Source organism: Pantherophis guttatus, chromosome 16 (genome assembly GCF_059756535.1).
Source record: "Pantherophis guttatus breed Tessera chromosome 16, ASM5975653v1, whole genome shotgun sequence".
NCBI classification, from domain to species: domain Eukaryota; kingdom Metazoa; phylum Chordata; class Lepidosauria; order Squamata; family Colubridae; genus Pantherophis; species Pantherophis guttatus.
Genome location: NC_142078.1, coordinates 4,665,110 through 4,683,311, shown reverse-complemented (window position 1 = coordinate 4,683,311; position 18,202 = coordinate 4,665,110). Strand labels below are relative to the sequence as shown.

Below are 18,202 nucleotides of genomic sequence, written 5' to 3'. Positions count from 1 at the left end.
TGGAAGGGACCTTGGAGGTCATCCAGTCCAACCCCGTGCCCGAGCAGAAGATCCTACATTCTGCCTCTACCTAGGATCGAACTCGCAACCTCCTGATGGTGAGAGCAAGAGCTCTTACCTTTGGCCTTCCTCCGTGGGCAAAAAAAAAAGAAAGAAAGAAAGAAAGATGCCGGATCCTGAATCCACCGATCGTTCATTGCAGTTCACCATGGGAGTGGCCCCCCTCTACTTTCCTTCCCCTGCGCGGGATCCTAAAGCTCTGAAACCCGACCACAACCGCTGCCGAAAAAGGAACTGGACTACTTAGTAAGGGGACCAAAGGGGCAGTTTTCTTGCCTTCCGGGGCGGCCTTCCTTCGCCCAACAGGACAGGACAGGACAGGACAGGACAGGACAGAAGAGAAGAGAAGAGAAGAGAAGAGAAGAGAAGAGAAGAGAAGAGAAGAGAAGAGAAGAGAAGAGAAGAGAAGAGAAGAGAAGAGGAGAACTGACCAGTTATTTCCCTCCCCCCTTTCTTGGGGGTGGGGTGGGGGGGCTGGAACCCAGCCAGGAGGAGGAGAGGCCCTTTGGGTCTGGAGCCAAGCTCGGCCCCCTACCCTCCCGGAGCCCCACCTTTCTCTTAACCCCCTGGCCTGCTCTTCCAGTGGCAAAAATAGCTTTTTCCAAACAAAAACATTGGGTCCTGTTTTAAGAGGAGGAGGGCTTTCACACAGGACTTTGGGGGGGGGGTAGGGGGGTAGGGGGAGTGGCGGAAAGAATTGAGACGCTGAGGAGGTTGATCAGAAAAGATCGGCAGTTCGGCGGTTCGACTCTCCTGCGTGAGCAGCGGGTCGGACTAGATGACCTCTAAGGCCCCTTCCAACTCTTGTTATTTGTTACTGTCTTGGAAATCCGGACGGAGGGAAAGAGAAAAGAAAAGGTCGAAAGGTTTTTAGCTCGTTCTCCATATATCCTGCAACCCTTAAGGCAGGGGTGAAATTCAGCAGGTTCTAACAGGTTCTGGCGAACCGGTAGCGGAAATTTTGAGTAGTTTGGAGAACCGGCAAATACCACTTCTGGCTGGCCCCAGAGTGGGGTGGGAATGGGGATTTTGCAATATCCTTCCCCCAGGAGTGGGGTGGGAATGGGGATTTTGCAATATCCTTCCCCCAGGAGTGGGGTGGGAATGGGGATTTTGCAATATCCTTCCCCCAGGAGTGGGGTGGGAATGGGGATTTTGCAATATCCTTCCCCTTGGAGTGGGGAGGGAATGGGGATTTTGCAATATCCTTCACCCCAGGAGTGGGATGGGAATGGGAATTTTGCAATATCGTTCCCCCAGGAGTGAAGAGGGAATGTGGATTTTGCAGTATCCTTCCCCCAGGAGTGGGGTGGGAATGGAGATTTTGCAGTATCCTTCCCCCCAGGAGTGGGGTGGGAATGGAGATTTTGCAGTATCCTTCCCCCAGGAGTGGGGAGGGAATGGGGATTTTGCAATATCCTTCCCCTAGGAGTGGGGTGAGAATGGCGATTTTGCAGCATCCTTCTCCTGCCACGCCCACCAAGCCACGCCCACAGAACCAGTAGTTTAAAAAAATGGATTTCACCACTGCCTTAAAGGGAGGGAGAAACAGGGTTATTTGGGAGGCGGGCTGCTAATTTGCTCTCTCTCTCTCTCTGCCTATCCCCCTCCCCCCAATTTGGGGGTCCCGTCTTTAAGCCAAAGGCTTCTATAGGGAGCCCTCAAAGCAGCAAGGAGGCGTTTCCCTTTTCAATCCGCCTAAAAATCAAGGAAGGGAAAGTGGCCCCTCACACAATCCAGTGGCAGCGAGTTCCACAGTTGCATACGGCTGGCTCTCTTTTTCAGCTTCCCGGCCCGAGTAGGGTCCCGCAACCTCTAGTATTTTAGTAGTCTAAAAGCTTTCCGCACATCTGGGCCGGCCACCGCTGGCCCTCCACCAGAGAAGGAAACCCGGGGGAGAGGCGGCGTGTGCATGGAGGAGGATGGGAAGGTTCATTATGTAGTAGTTTTACGCGAAGGTGGACTAATTAAAAGCCTGATCTTAAGTGATTCCGACGTCGGGATCTCCAGCCGGGCAGAGTTAGGGAAGGGGGCGATCCAAAGGCAGCTTCAGCTAATTATTTGCAAATAAAACACAAATAAAATCGAAAGTGGGGAGGGGGAGAAAGGAGAGGAAGGGGGGAGAGGAAAGAGGCCGCCAATTATTAGCTCATCTTTAGGTTCCTGAGAGCGAATTAATAGTCCACTGAAGAGAAAGGGGGAGGGGGTCTTCGTCCCCTTCCCCTCCCTTATCAAATGAGGGGGGGCCCCGAGCGAACGACCCCTTCCTCTAACGACCCTCTTTTCAAAAAAAGGAGGGTCTCCATTGGTTTAAGGAGAGATTAAGGAAGAAATCTAGTCCTGGTTAAGAATTATAGGGAGACACCCCCTCCCCTCTCCCCGTCTCTAACCTGTCCCTCTTTCGGGGTCTGGGGGAGGTGGAAAGATTAAACCCCCCCTTCCGAATCTCGACCTCTCTGGAACAGATTCACGGGAGGGGTTCGCGTCCCAGGAAAGTAAAAAAAAACCCACTCCCTACGGAATTGGGGGGGGTCTCCCTTAAGCGTCCGCCCCCCCCCCGCCTCTAACCTGTCCCTCTTTCGGGGTCTGGGGGTGGAAAGATTAAACCCCTTCCCCTTAATCTCGACCTCTCTGGAACAGAGAGAACAACGGGAGGGGTTCGCGTCCTGGGAAACTAAAGACCCCTCTCCTTAGGGAGGGGGTCTCCCTGAAGCGTCAGTCCCCCACCCCCCACCCCGGGTTCCTAGATCCTGCTCCGGATAGGCGGGCTGGGATGCGGCCTCGGTTTCTCCGTTCCTCCCGTCGCCCACCCCCAGAAACGGCGGACAGACGGAGGGGGGGCACCTGAAACCCCCAATTAGTCTGCCTTTTCCCTCGGCGGAGCCTTCCTTTTGTCCTGGCGGTTGGTGGAGCGGCAGATGGCGGTGGGCCCGGCCGGCAGACGCTCACCTGTCGCCTCCCAGAGGGACAGGTGGATGGGAGGGGCGCTTCTGGGAATGGAGAAGCCCCCCTCCTCCTCCCCCTCACTCCGTCCCTGGAAGGGAGACGCCAGAAGGTCGAGGGAAGCCGCGGCGGTTGGGTTTATTTTTATTATTATTATTTTTATAAAGTCTCTGCCTCTCGTTTCTAGTGCTCTGCTCCGTTTCTTCTTCACCAACAAGACCAGGGAGCCTTGCTCTACTCACCTGTGTTATGTTACCTGGCTAGGTGGCTCAGTGGCTATGACGCCGAGCTTGTCCCCATACTCACCTGCGTTATGCTACCTGGCTAGGTGGCTCAGTGGCTAAGACACTGAGCTTGTCCCCCATACTCACTTATGTTATGTTACCTGGCTGGGTGGCTCAGTGGCTAAGATGCTGAGCTTGTCCCCCATACTCACTTATGTTATGTTACCTGGCTGGGTGGCTCAGTGGCTAAGACGCCGAGCTTGTCCCCCATACTCACCTGTGTTATGTTACCTGGCTAGGTGGCTCAGTGGCTAAGATGTTGAGCTTGTCCCCACACTCACCTGTGTTATGTTACCTGGCTGGGTGGCTCAGTGGCTAAGACGCCGAGCTTGTCCCCATACTCACCTGCGTTATGTTACCTGGCTAGGTGGCTCAGTGGCTAAGACGCCGAGCTTGTCCCCCATACTCACCTGTGTTATGTTACCTGGCTAGGTGGCTCAGTGGCTAAGATGTTGAGCTTGTCCCCACACTCACCTGTGTTATGTTACCTGGCTAGGTGGCTCAGTGGCTAAGACGCCGAGCTTGTCCCCATACTCACCTGTGTTATGTTACCTGGCTAGGTGGCTCAGTGGCTAAGACGCCGAGCTTGTCCCCATACTCATCTGTGTTATGTTACCTGGCTAGGTGGCTCAGTGGCTAAGACGCCGAGCTTGTCGACCAGAAAGGGCCGGCGGTTCGAATCCCTAGTCTAGGTCTCCTGCCTGAGAGCAGGAGGGTTGAGCTAGATGACCTCCAAAGGCCCCTTCCAACTCTGTTACCCTTCAATGCACCTCCTTGTATCATATAAATACAGCGACTGGGTGGCTGAATATTATATTAGTGAATATCATATTATATTAGCTGACTCTTAGTGTTTTCCAAGCCTCGCTTGTATTGTTCAAATGTTTATTGTGGTTGCTGCACAGCGAGTTTTTAATGTTTCAACTCCGATTTGGTCGGCAGTGCCAATGCAATAAATACATGTTTAATTTTATCCACCCTTTACATTTTTAATCCTGTGAAGTAGTTGTTTTAGGGGCCCCAGACCAGTTACACTGCGTTGCCTTATGGGGGGCCCATTAATGCTGTTAAGACGGCCCTGGGGTGGGGGTGGGGGGTGGGATGGGGAGGGGGCGTGCGTGGGGGAAACGGAGCGCCCAGCCTTCGTCTCCTGCCTCCCTGGGATAAATGATAACCCCGCCGCTTTGAATCAATCCAATTACCGACCGCAGAGAGACCCCAAACCGGGCGAGATCGTTAATCCAGAGGATGTGAGGAGGGGGCGGCAGCAGGGGTGGGGTGGGGTGTCTCTTGACCCGTCCGGACTTCCAACCGCGCAGCCCTGGCTCTTTGCTCCAGGGCACCCCGGGAAAATCGCGGCGGAGGGGGAGGTCGGGAGGGGGTTATACAGCAGCCGCCTCCTTCCCCCCCCTCTTCCTCCCCAGGAGACCCTTCCTGATGCGCCCCCCTCCCCGCCTCAAAGCCTGCTTAGGTGGCTCAGTGGCTAAGACACTGAGCTTGTCGGTCAGAAAGGTCGGTTCAATCCCTAGTGTAGGTCTCCAAGCGTGAGAGGAAGGGGGTTGGACTAGATGACCTCGAAGGTCCCTTCCGTTCTGTTACAGTGAGCAAGAGAGCACTTCTTCACGGGATGGGGAGAAAGGGGGGCGGCCTCACAGCCCCCTCCCCCCATCCAAAACGGTTTGGTGGAGGTGCGAAGGACTGACCAGGCAACCCCCCCTCCCCAGATTAGAAGCCGACCCCCCCTTGGAGTGGGCGCAGAGAAAAGGAGCCCGGAATGAATCCGGCGTCACTCCGGTTCCCCGTTAATTCCGGCAGTGCGGCGGCCTTGCTTGATAAGGGACCGTGGGGGAAGCAGATGAGTAGCTGGAGTGGGGGGGTCTTCCTGGGAAGCTCCGAGGACCCTCCCTCGAATGACAAAAGGGAGACCCAGCTAGCTAGGAAGCTTCCCCGAAGGCTCCCGAGTTCTGTCGGTCGTTGCTTCTTCCCTTCCAGTCTCTCTCTCTTTCTCTCTCTCCAACTCGATGTAAGCTCCGCCCAGTAGGAAGAGAGGGCGGGGCTTTCTCCCACAGAGAGTTTGGGTGGGGGGGCTTTCTCTCTTCAGTGGAAACCGGTCTCTGGGTTCAGTAACAATAACAGAGAAATTGAATTAATTGAATTGAATGAATAAATAAATAAAGAGTTGGGAGGGAATCGGGACCAGATTTGGCCAGGGTCTCTGGGCCTCCTTCGTGACATGCCGCCCCCCACCCCAGAAGAAGGGGAGGTAGGGCTATCTTAACGCCTGGGCCTGATGGGCACTTGCCACGAGCAGAGGGGGCCCCGTACTCCTCTGTGTATGTTAACCCTTCCGTGCACCTTGTAGCATATAAACACAGCAACAGGTTGATTAAATTTGACTGCATTTTTTTTAAAAAAATAATACTAACGTGGAAATTATACGTTTTAATGTTATCGACCGTTTACATTTTTATTTTTTTTTATTTGCCCGGGGGTGGGGGTGGATAACGCTGTTAAAGACGGCCCTGGGAGGAGGGGAATCTGGGGGGGGGGGGTGCATAGAATGTCTGAGCCTGGGGGGTGGGGTGGGGTGGGGGAAAATAAGGGGACACTGCCCCTTTTTAAAAAGAGCCCTGAAATTTGATTTATATGCCGCCCTTCTCCGGAGACTCTGCTGAGGTCTGGTGGCTCAGCAGACTAAAGCACTGTTATTAACATCCGCTTACATCTGCTGCCTGCGATTACTGCAAGTTCGAATCTCGCCAGGCTCAAGGTTGACTCAGTCTTCCATCCTTTCTAAGGTTACGTAAAATGAGGACCCAGATTATGGGGGCAATAAGCTGACTTTGTATAAAAATATACAAAAGTATGAAGGCATTGTAAGCCTCCCTGAGTCTCTGGAGAAGGGCGGCATATAAATCAAATTTTTAAAAAAATGCGCAAAAAAAATGCGCAAAAAAAAAAAGAACAAGCGGACAATTTTTCTGAATCCGGCTTCAAATACCGATTGAAGCGGGGGGGGGGGGAAGTGGGGGGCAGGATGACTCTTTGCTCAGGATATTCTCAAACAGGTTCAGCCGAGGGAATCCCGGAGAAGGTGGGGGCCCGGGGGGGGGGCGCAGGATGTCCTGGTCCTTCGGAGTCACTCTAGTTTAGATCCATGCCCAATTCATCCTTTGGAACTGATGAGCATCTATAGGAGCTGGTGGCCTATAAAGTACCGTCTCCGCCCCCCACCCCCCACCCCAATTAAGGAAGGGCGGAACTGGGGGGGCCCTCCTCCTTTCCCACCCCCAGTTCCCCCCCCGTCCTAACCACCCCCTGGGATCATGGCTCTGGTGCTCTGCTGGTTCATCCAAAGCCTTCCGTTCCCCTTCGAAGCTGTGCCAATGCAGGACCAGCTTTCTAACGCAGGTGCTGATGTGCGCGCATCGCCCCCCCCGACCAGAAAAGGCTCTCGCCCCCCCCCACCCCGCGCCTACGGAACGGTAGAACCAGACCACTCTTTCGACGCCACGCCCCCTTCACTGGGGGGGGGGAATCCTTCCTTCTTTCCTGCCTCTCTCCTTTCCTTCCTCCTTTCTTTCTTTCTTTCTTTCTTTCTTTCTTTCTTTCTTTCTTTCTTTCTTTCTCTCCTCCCTCCCTTTCTTCCTTCTTTCCTGCCTCCTTCTTTCCTGCCTCTCTGTGTCTCTCCTCTTTCTTTCTTTCCCCTTTCTGTTTTTCTTCCTTTGTTTTTTCTTTCCTTCTTTCTTCTTTCTTTCTTTCTTCTTTCTTTCCTCCCTCCTTCCCTCCTTCCCTTCCTGCCTCTTTGCCTCTCCCTTCTTTTTTCTTCTTTCTTTCTTTCCTCCATCCTTTCCGTCCTTCCTACATTATCCTTCTTTCCTTCATTCTTTCCTGCCTCTCTCCCTTCTTTCTCCTTCCTCCCTCCCTCCCTTCTTTCCTCCCTTCCTCCCTCCCCTCTCTCCTTCCTTCCTCTTTTTCTTCCTTCCTTCCTTCTTTCCTGCCTCCCTCCCTCCCCTCTCTCCTTCCTTTCTGTCTTTCTTTCTTCCTTCCTTCCTTCCTTTCTTTCTCCCTTCCTTCCTTCCTTCCTTTCTTTCTTTTTATCTTCCTTCCTTCCTTCCTTCCTTCCTTCCTTCCTTCCTTCCTTCCTTCCTTCTTTCCTCCCTCCCTCCTTTTCGGGAGTCCACTTCTTCCTTCCCCGGAAAATTCCTCTCTCTGACTTACTCTCCAAGGGAGGGGAGAAGACCCCTTTCCCACCCGAGGGGGGACGGGGTCTGCCTCATTCTTTGCGAGCAGAAAGGAAGCAAAAGGGGGCGTCGGGGGGGGGCAGCAGGCAGGGACCAATGAACCTCCTGGGAGAGATCGGAGGGGGGGTGGAGGGGGGGGAGAGACATCTCTGCCAGGAACAATTTCCTCGCCGGTGATGCAGTAGCAAAGCAACGGCTGCCTGGACGGCGCGGCCAGGCCGGCTAAAGGCGAGGATGGTTCCCCAGGCGGCGGGGGAGCCTTGGCCCTTCCCGGACCGAGCCGGCGACCGGTGAGCACATGGTAGACGGAGCCGGGCGGGCGTGGAGCAGCCAATGGGCGCCGTGCCCGACGTGATGTCAGAGCGGCGCTAGAAAAGGCGCGGAGCCTTGCGCGGGCTGGGACTGCGGCGGCTTCTGCCCGGAACGCGGCTCCTCCTCCCGGTCCTCCCCCTCTTCCAGCCTTGGCGTTCCCGCCCCCCTGCCTCGGTCCTCGAAGCGGCAGCCGGGCTCAGCCGCCGTTACCACCGCCACAGCCGCGCCTGACGGCGGAGGAAGAAGAACAGGAGGAGGAGGAAGAGGAGGAGGAGGAGGCGCAGAGGCCGGCCCTGCTCCCGGTTGCCTCCCTCCTTGCGCGGATCCGGCCCTCTCGCTCGCCGCAGCGCCTAGGCCTCTTCCACCACCGGAGCCGTCCCGGGCACCACCGGGAGAAGCGGAGGCGGCCGCCCGTCGTTCGCCGCGCCCGCCCTCCGTCTGTCCGTCGGGCCTGGAACCCGCGATGTTTTAAAGCCACCCCTCGTTTCTTCCCCCGGCCTGGCCTGGGGGGGGGTCGGGGGGGTCGGCCACCCCCGTCGGGCGGAAAGAAACCCACCGGGGAGGAAGAGGAGGCGAGACGGGGCGGCCCGGGCCGTGAAATGACACCTCCTCGCCGCCGCCGGTAACCGGAGAACCCGAAGCGTCGGTCGCGGGGAACGGCGGAGAGGCGCGGAGCCTCCGGCGCGGCCATGCTCTTCCACAGCTTAGCCGGTTCCGAAATGCAGGGCGTCATCGACGAGATGGACCGGAGGAGCAAGGCAGACGCGCCCGCCATCACTTCGGTCATCGACCGCGGCGAAACCGAAACGGTAGGGCTCCGCGGCGGCAGGCCCTGGAGTGCCACTTTTAGGCAGGGAAGGATTCGGGGCGAAGCCGGGTTCTCGGAAACCCATTTGCGGTCCCCCCCCAAAAAAGCCTCCTCCAACGAAATACGGAGCCTTGAGGGATTTGGGTGAGGGGGAAAAGGGTTAAAAAGGGAAAAGCCGCGGAACTGGAAGCGCTTCAATCCTTCGGAAAAGGATCCGGAAAATTGCCAGGCGAAGCCGTAGTTCTGCGCCTACTTTAAACCCGAGGAATTGTGGGTTTAAGAACCCAAATCTCTCCCCCCCACACACACACACTCCCCCTAAAAAGTCATTTTTGATTAACGGGTATATTTTTCTGCTCCTCTCTCTAGTTTTATTCCCCCCTCCCTCCGGTCTGTAAAACATAAAATTAAATGTCTTTAACGATCGCAATTGGTAACGATCGCAAGGGAAGGCAAAGTTAGCCCACCTTCTTAAATCCAACCCCAAAAAAAGTGACTGGGAGAAAGAGAAAGGTTTTTATTTTACTTACGAGGCTTTCAACATTGCATTTACAATTGCCCAAATCTAAGTCCTCTTGTCTATCTATGGGCTTTGCTTCCTCCCCCCCCAGCCATTTTTTTTTTTTGCTTTGAATGTGTTTGCTTAACCAAGTGGCCTCGGTCGGCAACATTTTAATAGGGGGATTAGCATTTATAGTTTTGCGCTGGTTTCTTTTCCCTTCGCGAAAATCGTTTTGCTTTCACCGGTTTTAACTAGGGAAAAATGACTGTTACCCGTATCCAGCCGCAGATAATATTATAAGTAATGACAATATATATATATATAACAATAGCATTGTGAACAATAATCTGTGCGTAAAATGCATGGTGCGAAATGCTATTTATTTGGGAACATTTATTTCAAAGTTGAACGAAAGGGCCTTTTCAAAATATTTTTTTCATCTTGCCTTGTCTTATTTTTCTTCCGAGATTTCTTGGCACTCGGAAAAGTCGGGAAAGAGAAGACAAACGGCTACTATTTTTTCCTCTCCTGTTTTTTTTTTCTTTCTTTCTTTTTTGTTTTACGGTTATTATTGTTTTGTTGCTATGATTTTTTCCCCCCATGAGCCTGCTATTTTTTTTGCCCTTAGAATTATTATTTTCCGCAGAGACGCTTCGAAGAGAGAAGCCAAGAAATCTATTCACTTTATTATTATTTTTTTTGCAGAGTTTCAAGCTTGGGCTTCTAACCATTCTGGCAGGAATTAAATAATAGGACTCAAACCATTTCCCTGCTTCCAAATATTAAATGGGTTTTCAAAAGATTCCCGCTATTTCTCCACTTTCTCATTTCAAAATTAGAGGAACCGTGTTTTTTGTTTTTTTGCAGGAGAAATAAAATTAATCTAATGCTTAGGGATCTTTTTTTTAAAAGAAAATGTCCGCCTCTTCCATTTCTAATTAAAATAATTATTTGTCCTATTTAAAAAAAAAAAAAGAAATATGACAGAAGAAAGTGGATTTTCCTTCCCCAATGCCTGCCGAAACGGTGTTGGATAAATTAAAATTTACATTTTAAAATATTTTTTTTATAAGAAAGGGGGAAAAAAAACGATCCTTCGACCAGTTATTTGGTTATTTAGGCAGAAGGGGGAAAAAACCCTCAGCTCGGATAAATTCAAACTTAGACTCCGCGGAGGCGCTCAGTCTTGCAGGAGCTCCAGAGAGCTCGCCGGGGGCAAATTTCCACTGAAGTCCGTTACAATCTCAAGCAGGGCTGATCGTAGCCAGATGCTTTTGCGCTGCTTCCGAAGTGATGCCTTGATTTAGTTTCTGCCTGGTCGTGGAAACGCGCAAAAAAACACCCCAAAAAACCACGGGCTTGGCCCTGTACGAAGCGCCCTTCCCTTCCTTCTTACTCCTCCTCCCCGCTTAAATTTTCTTCGTTTTTTTCCCCTTTAAAAACAACAATAACAACAACGGGGAAATCGCGGAAGGAGATTTTGTTATTTTGTTAGCAGAAGAATATGATTAGAGTCGTATTTTTTTTTTTATTTACTAATTTTGCTTTCTTCAAAGAGTTTGAAAAGGGAGCTGAGTTTCCCCTTCCGGACGGGACCCCTATTTTTTTATTATTATTATTATTTATATGCCGCCCTTCTCTGGAGACTCAGGGCGGCTTACAATGCGTTAAGCAATAGCCTTCATACTTTTGTATATTTATACAAAGTCAGTTTATTGCCCCCACAAACTGGGTCCTCAATTTACCCACCTTAGAAAGGATGGAAGGCTGAGTCAACCTTGAGCCTGGTGAGATTCGAACTTGCAGTAATTGCAGGCAGCAATTTGCACCCCTATTTATTTTTTACTGGGTTTAATAATCCCACCACTCATATACCCCCTCCCCAAACCCACGCAGGCCTCCCGTTTTGCTTTTCCCGCCGTCCACCTTCCCACTTTTTTCGGGCGGCACAATCCATTCCTGCGAGACACAGAACGGGAGGTTTGAGTGGGGTTCGAAAACTCGACACGGCTTAACTCGAGCCCCGAATTCACACGTACACATACACACACACACCAGTTTCGGCTTCGTCAGATTCGCGGAATTCCCCTAAAACTGGAGCCAGGATTAACAGCTACCCGGGTCTGACCAGGGGTAAAAACGCGGCCTCTTCTTCTGACCTGGGTTCCGTGGGTTGTGAGAAGGCAACCAGGGAGAAGGAAAAAAAAACGATTTGGGGGGCTCGCGGGTTGAGCCCCTCTCCGGGTTGAGCTCCTGGGTGGGAAAAAGCGTTTGGATTCGCCGGTTTGGCTGGAAGGGAGATCGGGCCTCCTGGCTTCCCCCATCCCCCCCTTGCCGGGTTTAGGCACTTCCAGGTGAGCGAACCTGTCCGGTCCTTCGCTATTAAGCGCCGCTTTTCTCTCCCCTCCATCCCGCAGCACGCTATGCCGTCGGTCAGCAGCGAGCGAGCCGCCCTGTGCGCCGGCTGCGGGGGGAAGATCTCGGACCGCTACTACCTCCTGGCGGTGGACAAGCAGTGGCACATGCGTTGTCTGAAGTGTTGCGAGTGTAAGCTGAACCTGGAATCCGAGCTCACCTGTTTCAGCAAAGACGGGAGCATTTACTGCAAGGAAGACTATTACAGGTAAGGAGCTGGGGAAAGGGAGGGGGGAAAGGGGGGGCGGGGGCTGGAAACTCCCCGGCTCGGTCTTCTTTAGGACGGTACCTGCCGGCTTACCTGTCCCAGCAGCGGGCTGGTCCGGGGCGCCCTTAGGAAAGGGTTAGGGTTTCCAGGTGGGAAGGGCGCTTGAATTTCTTATCCCCATCCCATCCCGTGAAGAAAGGCGGGGGTGAGGGGGGAAAACTCTGCACCTGTTCAGGTGAAGACTTCAAAGGATTCTCTCTCTCTCTCCTTCTTCTTCTTCTTCTTCTTCTTCTTCTTCTTCTTCTTCTTCTTCTTCTTCTTCTTCTTCTTCTTCTTCTTCTTCTTCTTCTTCTTCTTCTTTCTTCTCCTCCTCCTCCTCCTCCTCCTCCTTCTCCTCAATTTTTCTCCTTCTCCTTCTCCTTCTCAATTTTTCTTCTTCTCCTCCTCCTCCTCCTTTTCCTTCTCCTCAATTTTTCTTCTTCCCCTTCTCCTCCTCCTCCTCCTCCTCTCCTCCTCCTCTCCTTCTCCTTCTCCTTCTCCTTCTCCTTCTCCTTCTCCTTCTCCTTCTTCTTCTCCTTCTTCTTCTCCTTCTCCTTCTCCTCCTCCTCCTCCTCCTTCTCAATTTTTCTTCTTCTTCTTCTTCTTCTCCTCCTCCTCCTCCTCCTCAATTTTTCTCCTTCTCCTCCTCCTCCTCCTCCTCAATTTTTCTTCTTCTTCTTCTTCTTCTTCTTCTTCTTCTTCTTCTTCTTCTTCTTCTTCTTCTTCTTCTTCTTCTTCTTCTTCTTCTTCTTCTTCTTCTTCTTCTCCTCCTCCTCCTCCTCCTTCTTCTCCTTCTCTCTCTCTGGCTGGCAGGAGATTCTCCGTCCAGCGCTGCGCCCGCTGCCACTTGGGCATCTCCGCCTCGGAGATGGTGATGCGCGCCCGAGATTCGGTTTACCACCTGAATTGCTTCACCTGCTCTACCTGCGCCAAAATGCTGACCACCGGCGACCACTTCGGCATGAAGGACGGGCTGGTTTACTGCCGCCTGCACTTCGAGGCGCTGCTGCGAGACGAGTACCAGCTCCATTTCAACCACGCCGAGGGGGTGGCCGGCAAGGGCCCCGCGCTCGGGGCCGCCGCCCCGCTTGGCCTGCCCTACTACAACGGCGTCGGCACCGTGCAGAAGGGGAGGCCCAGGAAACGGAAGAGTCCGGGTCCCGGCGCCGAACTGGCTGCCTACAACGCAGGTAAGCAGGCCGAACGAGGCAGGTGGGGGTGGGTGGGTTGGAAACGGGCGCTGCGCCCTCCCGGTTTTGCAAAAAAGGATCGCTCTGTAGATTTGCGCCGCGCTTGGTTTGGCGAGGAAGGCGCCGTTTGCGCGTTTGGGACACCCCCGTTTTGTCGGCTTGGCGGTCTCGGGAGAGCGGGCATGTTGGATATTTTTTTTGGGTGGGTGGGTGGGGTGGAACCCAGGCAGCTTCTTGTCCCCCCCCCCCCAGTGCCTGAGCCTTGAACTCGTCCTGAAATTGCGGGCTTGGGCTCCCTTATTTATTTATTTATTTATTGGTTCGATTTATATGCCGCCCTTCTCCGGAGACTCAGGGCGGCTTACAATGCGTTAAGCAATAGCCTTCATACTTTTGTATATACCTGCTTAGTAGGGCTTTGCCCCCCCCCCTTCCTAAACGGTGTTCTTTTTTATACAAAGTCAGTTTATTGCCTCCACAATCCGGGTCCTCATTTTACCTACCTCGGAAGGATGGAAGGCTGAGTCAACCTTGAGCCTGGTGAGATTTGAACTCGCAGTAATTGCAGGCAGCTAAATACTACTTTAACAGTAGTTTAGTCCACTGCACCACCAGGCCCCCACACCCCACCCCAGATTCCCAGCCCAGGGCCGTCTTTAACAGCATTATGCCCCCCCTTTCTCCCCCCCAAAGCAGTGTCCTGGGGGCCCCTACGACAACTTAGTCACAGGGGGGCAAAAAATGTAAACTATCGATAAAATGAAAACATAATTTGCACGTTCGTACTGATTTTTTTAAAACGTAATCAAATATGTTGCTGTATTTATATGATGCAGGGTGCATGGAAGAGTTATAACATACCCAGAGGAGTATGGGGCCCCTCTGCTTGTGGGGGGCCCGGGCATGTGCCCATCAGCCCCCCCCACAAGCTTTTGGGACGTTCCCACGTTCGGAATAAGCGGATCTCCGCTTGTAGACACGGGAGCTTTGGCGGGAATGGGCTATTAGAAGGCGGTGCAGAGAGGTTTTCCCCTGCTTTTCGCCGGAAAAACGGGATTTGGGGGTAAAAATTTGGGGGGTGTAATTTGCCTGCCGGAGAATATTTTTTGGGGAGACGGGACAGGAGCGTTTATCCCGAGTTTCTTAGCTAAGAAAGGAACGGCGTTGGCTTTTCTTTTTGCGGGTCGGGCACGGTTTAAACCCGGCGGCGTCCTGACCTCGGCGAGAATTTGTGTCTTTTCTGGCAGAGAGAAAAAAACGGGGGGAATCCGGTGCCGTTTTTTGGGGGGGGGTGGGGGGCTGTGGGGAAAGGGGCGGAGAGTAAGGAACCAATTTTTTTTTCCTTCCGTTCCCTCGAAATCACCCACCTTTTCTAAGCACCTTCCCCGCACCTGGGAAAGTTTATTCTTCCAGCAACCTGCTCCCCAAAAAACGTGCTTGCTGTAGGAAAGTTGGAGCTGTGGGGAGGGAGAGAGAGAGAGAGAGCAGAGAGCTGTGTGCTGCTTAGCTGAAAGCCCCCTGCCCCACTCCGCGGCCCCCCACCCCAATTGCAAACCGGGGAAGAAATTATTTAAACCCCTTTCCCTTGATTGCGCCGGGATTCGAACTTGAGTCGCATCTTGGTTACATTTTTTTTTAACCCGTAAATGTTGGGTCCCCAACGGCGGGGAGGGGAGGGGCGGGAGGGGGCAGGAGAGGAGGAGGAAGAGGAAGAAGAGGTTGAAGATCGGAGGCTGCAGCTGAAAGAACGGGGAAACGAAAAAGGGGCCCGTTTTGGTGGGTTGAAACGGGCGCGGCGCGGGAGCCGTTTTCCTGGACGCCGATCGAGTCTGACAAGCGGAAAACGGCTTCGGAGGGGGCCGGGATTTCAAAGAGATTGGGTCCCCCCCCCTCCACCTTCGTTGCCCCCAAACGGTTTGCGCGGGTGTTCCCTCCCTCTCCCCGTTTGGGAACTTTTAATCTTTCTTTTCTTTTCTTTTCTTTTCTTTTCTTTTCTTTTCTTTTCTTTTCTTTTCTTTTCTTTTCTTTCTCTGTCCCTCTCCCTCTCTCCCTTCCTTCCTTCCTTTCTCTATCCTTCTCCCTCTCCCACCCTCCCTCCCTCCGTCTTCCTTCCTTCCTTTCTCTATCCTTCTCCCTCTCCCACCCTCCCTCTCTCTGTCTTCCTTCCTTCCTTCCTTCCTTCCTTCCTTCCTTCCTTCCTTCCTTCCTTCCTTCCTTCCTTCCTTCCTTCCCTCGTTGGAGGGAGATGGCAGAGCTTGGAGGGGCCCCACCAAATTCAAAGCCGTCTCTTCTTTCCCGCCGTTTTATTATTATTATTTTTTGAAAAAAATAATCCTCAACCCCCACCCCCACCCCTTTCTCAGATCGCAGCAAACTCCCCAAGAAAAAGGGAGAACAGAAACGGGGAGACTTATTTTTCAGGGAGAGCCCCCTCCCCTACTTTCTTTGTCCAATGGAAAACGGCCCTCCTTACCCTCCCCTCTTTTCTAGGGTTGCACCCCCTAAGAATTTCCCCCTCCCCACCTGGGCTTCTTTCTTGTGGGGGTGGGGAGGGTAGAAGAGTCTTGCCTGCCTATTGAGAAAAGCCCCCTCCCCCTTTATCCCGAAAGGACAAGAAAAGCTTTCCCCTAAATCTACCATTCCACTTACTAAGTTCCTTCAACCCGACTTATTATTTCTCATTGGATTTGTCCCAGTTTGAAACCAACTTGGCTACAGAATACATTAAAGGGTTATAATCCGGGCTCCGTGGCTTCTCTACTGGGCCCCTTCTTGCTGCTCTTGAGCTTGTGGTGGCACCCCAATAATTTGGAATTTGTCCCATAGCTCCAGCCCTCTCTTGGACAGAGATTGGGGGGGGGAGGGGGCTGCCGAGAAGTTGCAATAGGCTGTATAAAGGCCAAGGGGATGTCGCACGTCTCACAGGGTAGGAAGATTCATGACAAAATAGAAAGAAATAGAAGAAGAACAGAATCACAGAGTTGGAAGGGGCCTTAGAGGTCCTCTAGTCCAACCCTCTGCTCGAGCAGGAGACCAGCCTACACCATGCCGGAGAAATATCCCAAAGGTGCTTTTTTTCAGGAGGCAACTGGACTTTTTGGTTTTTTTCCTCTTTTGAAGACATTTCGCTCCTCATCCAAAAAAGCTTCTTCAGTTCTGACAGGATGGCGGGGAAGGGAAGGATTGATACTGTCCTTGCAGACAGTTGGTCATTTGCATCCTTTTAGAGGGTCCTTGGAGGTTTATCTGTAGGAATAAAAAAAAAATCCTTCCATTTTTTAATCCTTCTATGCAAATAGGAATATAAATTCCTATTGTCAGAGCTGAAGAAGCTTCTCGGATGAGAAGTGAAATGTCTTCAAAAGAAAAAAAAACAAAGTCCAGTTGCCTCCTAAAAAAAAAAAACACCTTTGGGACAACCATGACGTGGAGGATGGAGAATCTCTACAGATTCTTCCGGACAAATGTCCGTCCAGTCTCTTCTTGAAAACCTCCGGTGTTGACGCACTTACAACTTCTGAAAGCAAGCCAATTCTGAGCCAGAAATCTCTTCATTATTGCGACCGCTCAGTCTTTGGCAACCAAGAAATCTTCTCCTGATCGATGGGGAAGAATGTGGTTGATTCCTTAGCTGCTAGATCCTTGAGAGCGATTCTAGATCTCTCTAGATCTAGAGTCTAGGGTTCCCTGCCTAAGCAGGGGGTTGGACTAGAAGACCTCTAAGGCCCCTTCCAACTCTGTTATTCTATTCTATTCTATTCTATTCTATTCTATTCTATTCTATTCTATTCTATTCTATTCTATTCTATTCTATTCTATTTTCTATTCTCTTCTCTTATTCTATTCTATTCTATTTTCTCTTCTCTTCTTCTCTTCTCTTCTATTCTTTTTTCTCTTCTCTTCTCTTCTCTTCTCTTCTCTTCTCTTCTCTTCTCTTCTCTTCTCTTCTCTTCTCTTCTCCTCTCCTCTCCTCTCCTCTCCTCTCCTCTCCTCTCCTCTTCTCTTCTCTTCTCTTCTCTTCTCTTCTATATTGGGGGATTGAGTCCCACAGGTCAATTTTCCTCAATTTGCTCCAGATGCTGCAACATTAGGGTGACCCTGGAAGTGTAGGGGTTGTTTCCTTCATTAAGTGATTATTATTATTATTATTTATTGAATTTGTATACCGCCCTACTCCCGAAGGACTCAGGGCGGTGAACAGTCAAATAAAATACATGTAATACAAATGTTAAAAAAAACCATTAAAATACAATTAAATAATTGGCCCCGAAAACGAAATTTAAAACACCCCAAATTCATAAGACAAATTTAAAATGGAAGAATTTTAAAAAGTTTAAAAAGTTTAAAAGAGAGGTTAGGCCAGGCCGGCCTGCTGGAAAAGAAATTTTGATGGCATGGCGGAAAGCACACAGGTCCGGGATCCTCAGTATCTCCAGGGGGGGGTGCTCGTTCCAGATGGCAGGTGCCCCCCCAGAGAAGGCTCTCCCCCTGGGGGCCGCCAGTTGACATTGTTTGGCCGACGGATTGACAGTGATATCTAGACGGTTCGGCGTTTGAGAGCAAAACCCATCCGTTTTTTTTTCCTACGTGTGTTTCTGGCCCCCCAATGTGGAAGAAGCCCCCCCCTCCACACCTCCTAAGCAATTTTGTCAGGGTAAGTCTACCACCAGGCAGCTAGGAGTGAATGTCCAGTTTTGGACATTGTAACCGAGGGATGCGGTGGCTCAGTGGCTAAGACGCTGAGCTTGTCGATCGAAAGATCGGCAGTTCAGGGGTTCGAGTCCCTAGCGCCGCAGAACAGGGTGAGCTCCCGTGACTTGTCTCAGCTTCTGCCAACCTAGCAGTTCGAAAGCAGGTAAAAAAATGCAAGTAGAAAAATAGGGACCACCTTTGGTGGGAAGGGAACAGCATTCCATGCGCCTTTGGCGTTGAGTCATGCCGGCCACGTGACCACGGAGACGTCTTCGGACAGCGCTGGCTCTTCGGCTTTGAAACGGAGATGAGCACCGCCCCCTAGAGTTGGGAACAACTAGCACAGATGTAGACTAACCTATCCTATGATCCATCGAAGTTAGAGAGCCACTCTAGCTTTGGGGTGGGTGGGGGGAGTCTGGTCGCATAAAGAGACATATCATTTGCAGAGAAAGTAGCCTTTTCCCACACGGGTGGGGGGCTAACTGGGGTGGGGTCTGACCCT

General features: G+C 51.9%; 1 protein-coding gene across 1 annotated transcript in view; it reads left to right on the top strand.

Moving 5' to 3' along the window:
* The first annotated feature begins 7,961 nt into the window (after nt 1–7,961).
* Nucleotides 7,962–18,202, top strand: part of LHX2 (LIM homeobox 2) — a 36,850-nt gene continuing 26,609 nt past the window's right edge. The window contains exons 1-3 of the mRNA XM_060682049.2: nt 7,962–8,652; nt 11,571–11,776; nt 12,629–13,005. Coding sequence (XP_060538032.2) covers nt 8,533–8,652; nt 11,571–11,776; nt 12,629–13,005 — 703 coding nt within the window. The 5' untranslated portion in view covers nt 7,962–8,532. The remainder of the gene's footprint in view (nt 8,653–11,570; nt 11,777–12,628; nt 13,006–18,202) is intronic.